The 5,884-nt window shown below is 44.0% G+C and overlaps 1 protein-coding gene across 1 annotated transcript in view; it reads right to left on the minus strand.

The window, feature by feature from the left end:
• Positions 1-342: 342 nt before the first annotated feature.
• The window catches only part of T265_08924 (hypothetical protein), a gene marked incomplete at both ends in the record, with an annotated part of 37,600 nt that continues 32,058 nt past the window's right edge, over positions 343-5,884 (minus strand). Inside the window, 3 exons of the mRNA XM_009174863.1 lie at positions 343-1,340; positions 2,957-3,058; positions 5,459-5,640. Coding sequence (XP_009173127.1) covers positions 1,035-1,340; positions 2,957-3,058; positions 5,459-5,640 — 590 coding nt within the window. The remainder of the gene's footprint in view (positions 1,341-2,956; positions 3,059-5,458; positions 5,641-5,884) is intronic.

Here is a 5,884-nt window from a genome sequence, read left to right on the forward strand (position 1 = left end):
CTTTTGCGTTGCAAGGGGTCACCTTTAAATCGCACATTCTCCGGAAGAAGCAACTGGTTGAAAATCAGTGGTAATATGCGTTACATATCAGCTGCGAAACTAGATGAGCACATCACTGCGTATGAGAACACCACCTACAACCGCTTTTGCTACAAATAGCGTTCACCAATATTGTCCAGCAATAGATCGACCTGTAGTGAGTAAAAGTCTGTGCAGTTAGCACTAACACCACGGAGTCGCTGGCCATAGAAGTGCTTCTACAACTAGACGATACCGGTGCTCGATTCAATCGATTGTTCTCAGTACGATCCCGTTCGGTCAAGCAGCATGAAAAGGCTAATAATGCCGTCGTCAACTTGTCTCGTTGCCTCTATTGCAGACACTGATGATAGAACATAATTTAGGACCGAGTATTCTGGAAACTATAGTTCCTTTTGTTTGTCAAGTTTGTTTTCGAGTATAGAGAAAGGGAAAAATGAAGTAAAAACAGAGGGAAAAAAAGTTGTGTAGCATCCAAAAGTAATGATTCGGTGCCATGGATTGCCAAGATTAGTGCCAACACAGCCAGTCCAGCGGATCTATGTACACCGCAAAGGGGAGAGGTGATGGGCAACAAATCTGAGGGATTATCAGAAATAAGGGGTGATCAAATTTTGGGTGAACCTGCAACACCGATGCAGGCGCACTGCCCTCCGTTGGACTACTGGCTGTTCTGGTCTTCAGAAACAAGAAGTAATAAAATCATAAGAGAAAGCAAAGTGAATTGTGACCAAAAGAAAAGATAGGACGAAGGTAAGGAAAGTGGACAAGTCAAAAGAAAAAAAGAAGTTAAAAACACTGAGCAGTCTACTGGGAAACGTGATAGCATGCTGCTAGGATGACATGGCAAAAAGCATGAGGTAGGCATAATGTGAAGCCTAGAAAAGTGCGGTTGATTGTCCACATGAGCAGTGACCAGAAGGAGGCACATACGCTGAAGATAGTGAACAGGGCTACAAAGCAGACAGAAGAACGAAGCTACAGACAAGTTTCACCTAGGCCGGAACTCCGTCTTCCAGACCGATGGTACTGAGGCCTAACTCCAGACGTTCTGTGGCCTCGTCAACCTCGTCTTCATCCAAATGTGATGTGGGACTGCTGCGGTCAGAGCCATCAGCACCCGCACTAGGTAGTGGGGTTGAGCGCCCAGATAGCGACGGAGAGGCTGGTGCCGAATAAGGACGACTCAAACAGAAGCTTCGTTCAGATATGCTGTCTCCGTTGTGCGTCGCACTTGGTGGAACTGAGAATAGTTCCGGTTTGTGTTTGTGTAGTGCCATTAGGCGAGCACGACGATAGTACTGAAAATGAAATATAGGCGTGAGTTAGTACCTTTGAAGTGCTCTAAAAAAGGAATCAGTACCATAGTGACACAGAACAGCGGTTTGAGAATGCTTGCCATGAGCACGGTCATTAGCGAAAGCAAATGTTCTCACTAACGACAAAAAATCATGCCAAAATCCGGATACGACGCATACCGACAATAACAAAGTAGCCGAATAACATGTACGGGACTCCCCAAGGAAACCATTAGCGACCTAACGTACAACCAATGCTGTCAAGTGAAAGGATAAATCTGGCATCAAGCAGTAAAGTACGGCTGAGCAATATTTCGATGTGATGTGTTTCAGATAAACCGAGTACGGTCCCGTAAACTGGGTCCAATATTTGAAATTCCGCCTAAAGGTTGTCCGTTCGGTATTTGAAAGATCGGTTCAACAGAATGTAGGACGAAAAGCATCGTCTCTTTAGGTTAACCGAGTCAAGCTATGTCAGTTGGACCAGTAAAACTGCGGAGAACCGACCAGTTAATTCATGTTGGTGGGGAATCGTCCGCATCCGGGTAATTTAGACTCAGAGGTCTTTCGATTCCAACTTCTGGACTTGTGGGATCCATACTATTCATATCGGTAGAGTCCACAGGCTGCAACTTTGGCCGCTGATCCGAAGGTCTGTAGTTGGATCTTGACCATGCCACTGACAGTACTTGCCAGGAAAACTGCACTGCTGGCACCGGTGAGTTGGATTTCTGAACCGCCGAGCTTATCAACTAAGGTGTATTTCACGTGCCACACAAAAAGATTAAAGAAGATAACCGTCCAGCCGTAATACCCTTTCGGTGCTTAGCTGTCATGGCAACAGAAGGAAACACGAGGGCTGAGGTACTACCAGGTTGCCCAAGCCTAGACAGAGGAAGTCGAGATGCAGAGATCGGGTTCGAACCACGGACCTTCCGGTCAGTGACTTTGCGCTCTGACCACTGAGCCATCTTGTGTCGCACACATGACGCTACATACGTTTCAAGCGACGAACCTGGCGACTTAACAAACTATACATTTTTGTGTGGATTCCGCTCATTGCAATCGATTGGGCCGTGAATGATACGACGTTGAAATGATCAACACACCAGATTTTCTGACAATTTTCAGCACTAATAGGCGTGTTAATTAGAAGTGAAAAAATCGGGATGCAGATAAATCGATTTGCTTCAACTGCCGTATACTCGCACTCGCATATAAATTTGGAAGGAGCACCTTTGATCGCCAGACACACCAAAGTGGGATGTGTGAAGGTGTGTTCAATATGTTACATCAAGGCAAGGATGTGATTGATGCATCCTCGGCCAGGACGAAACTCCGCTTGACTCTTACGGATTTGTCTCTCTCGATATTCGACTAACCTACGCAAAAGAATGCCAGAGAGCACCTTAGATGCGATGGGTACCAAGCTGACACCAGTCTAGACACTAGAGCACTGAAGGCCAATCTCAACAGCTCACAAGCGGAACTATCCTGAATGGCTAGATACCACATTACTTTAATTTGTTGTCTTACTGACCGAAAAAATCAGGTAAAGAAGTCCGGCTGGACTACATCCCTCACAAAAAGCCAGTAAAATGATAATATATGAAACTCACGGAGGCAAGATTCTTCCAGTCCAATAATTCACTGAGGCGTTCAGTTCGATTGCGCAGAATGATACGCTGTCGTCGAGAGTACTGACAGAATTCCACAAGATACTACAGAAACGATAAACAAGATAAACAAGGATAAACTTAGCAAAATAGTATGTGAGTGAAAAGAATTCGCCGATATTCACCATATGCATTATTCAGTCATCATACAAGAGAGTGGTCACATATCTCTCCGCTTACTGCACTGCATCCATCCATCCAAGTCTCAGTTGTGTTTAAACAAACTGTTTCTTGAAAGCGGACTTCCACTGTTATCAGAACACACTCTTATGTCAATAAACCTTTCAGTGCATACAATCATGCTCCTCGAGGATAGTGCTAATTTGGTTACCGAGGGTAGGCTTTGATAAAATCTGGTTGATTGCAGTGTTCCAAAATGGTGAAACGATGGAAAAATAGCAAACGCCATCCGTGATGCATTGTGTACGATGTGTCTAATAACAAAGATGTTCACAGTAGATTATTCAAACACATCTGCTGACTTGCAGTCAAGCCCTCACTTGACAAGACGTTTCGCTCCTGGCAAGTTCATTCAGAAGTAGACTCGCCTCTTGCTAGTCTTGGAAGAGCTTTTGTGGTGTGCTCTGGATGCCGCAGCGCACAAATGCACCATCACCGGTGTGTGAAATAAGCTAACCATGAATCTACACCTTTTCTGGATAGACTGAATCAGTCAATGGTTTTAGCGCTGACCACCGTTGTCCCTGACCCAATAAGGACCGCTGGGTGACCTGGTCATAATGGTTCTTTTTAGGAGGAGTCTCTATTAGAAGGGACCATCCAAATCTCTAGTTTGGCGTAGCAACTGAATTTCGTTCCTTTTTTTAATTATTGATAATGCAATTAGTCCAAAAGGGAGTATAATTCACAGGACTGAGCATCCCATCTGAGCAGTTAACACTGGAGGAGCCAGTCAATAGGTGACCACACGATGTGGGTTCCGTGATTGGAGGATGAGCGGCGCTATATCCTATACAAATGTGAGTTGATCACAACGCTGATCAGATTCTATCAACTGAATAGCTAGGCGTGTAAACTAATAGCCAAAATAATGTGAGTTCATGACTCCCTGAAGTTTCGTGAGATAAGCACTGCTGATGATTCCTAGCAAGGATGAAGTAGCTGAACAGTGCTTCTAGGGTTCCCAGAGCAGATTTCCTTCGTTTGAAGGACGAAATCTCCACCGAAAATTAGTTGGACAGTAGGATGTCCCATTACATCTCTTCGACCGTACTCACGCGTCTTTCATATTTGAGAGTCATACTGGTATCTTGGTTCCCATGACATGCTCGTCCGAAGACATGAACCATTTAGCTGGATTCCTACTCCCGTAACTGCGCGGTTATCGAGTGGACCTGGAACTGTCCCTAGAGTTGACTGGAAAGAGAAGGCTAAACACTGTTGAACTTAAGCTCCGTAGTAAATCTTATCATCTAATGTGTCATGCACGAGTCATACGAAGACCTCTTTGAACGGGCGTGATCAGTAAACCTCATTGTGGTTTTTGAGCACCTCTGTTTACACCAACCAAACAAAAATCAATGGTGTATGTATCTGAAACAGGTGGAGCGCAGGAATTTGATCATGAATCCAATCCTCCTTTAACGAGAGATCTCTGTGCGATGAGGTAGAGACTACAGTGAAAATTCCGAAAGGGTGGCCTTTCTTCGAAGGGACCGCAAATTAAATTGTACCGTCGAGAGATTTCATATATTACCAGGTCGGTGATTTCCATTGACATAGGTTTCTTCTGAATGTATTGCTGTGCGACAGTTTACATCAATATACGAGCTGTTTTTAATAATCCTCATTTTGATATTCGCGTATTACATACGAAATGAGCGGGTGAAACTGCCGTGCATTGGAAAGTTTTAAAACAACTGGATCACATATATTCTCAAATTTCCACATCCATGTGAACTAAAAGAAGGGATTTGGCGTCTAACTGCGAACGAAGGGGAATGCTACGTCGCTCTATTCAGGGCAGTAGCATCTGTTTGGAGGAGTCTATTTTCGAGAAATTCATGCGGTTTCACGTAGTTGGAAATCACATTCGGAAAGCTCAGTCGAGCTGGAAATGTGCGTTGTGATTAGTCACTTGAAAACAGCACGGATCTGGAGGAGACTCATGTTGACCGGTACCAGGTTGACACAACCCAGTACACCTAGGACATATGTCTTCTCCATTCAGTATTTGTTACCGTGCGAAAACAACCACAGGTCTTTGTCTCCTTCTTCAATTGTTTCGGTCTATGTGGTAATTTGAATGACCAAAGAACAATCCATATTAAGCACGGCTACGTAAGCAAGTTTGGACGAACCTCAAGGGGAACTTCATGTGCTCCACTAATATTCGTGTTGAAAAAAGATGAAATTCTTCAATAAATCATAGAATTACAGTCTACATACGAGATACCAGAATAATATTTGTCGAGAGGTACTGACTTTTGTCAATTGTTGTATACTATCTTCCACATTTTGAAAACGGCGATCGATCACATAGATTCCGTATGACTTGGGGTCTTCTACGTGCTCCTCCATGAAACAGCCAAAGCCGGAAAGATTGGTCGACACAGACGGGATACCCATAACCGTACATTCAGCTGGAAATAAGGCAAAGTATTTGACTAAAATAAGTGTTGAAATGAAGAAGTCGTAGAGAGTAGCGAAAGGCTTTCAAGCAGCCTTGGGTAGAACAAAAAATAATCTTAACTGAGTAAACGTTGTAGTACGCTTACATGAATTGAAGTATAAAACTCAGTCGAATGGAGTCCGTGAAATGTACTGCGATGCACGGTCCTTATGCCTCGACTGCTAATGACCACTTGTCTGTGCATATATATTGGTGAAAGGGTTGACACGTTCTTCCCC

Source organism: Opisthorchis viverrini, assembly GCF_000715545.1.
Source record: "Opisthorchis viverrini unplaced genomic scaffold opera_v5_246, whole genome shotgun sequence".
NCBI classification, from domain to species: domain Eukaryota; kingdom Metazoa; phylum Platyhelminthes; class Trematoda; order Opisthorchiida; family Opisthorchiidae; genus Opisthorchis; species Opisthorchis viverrini.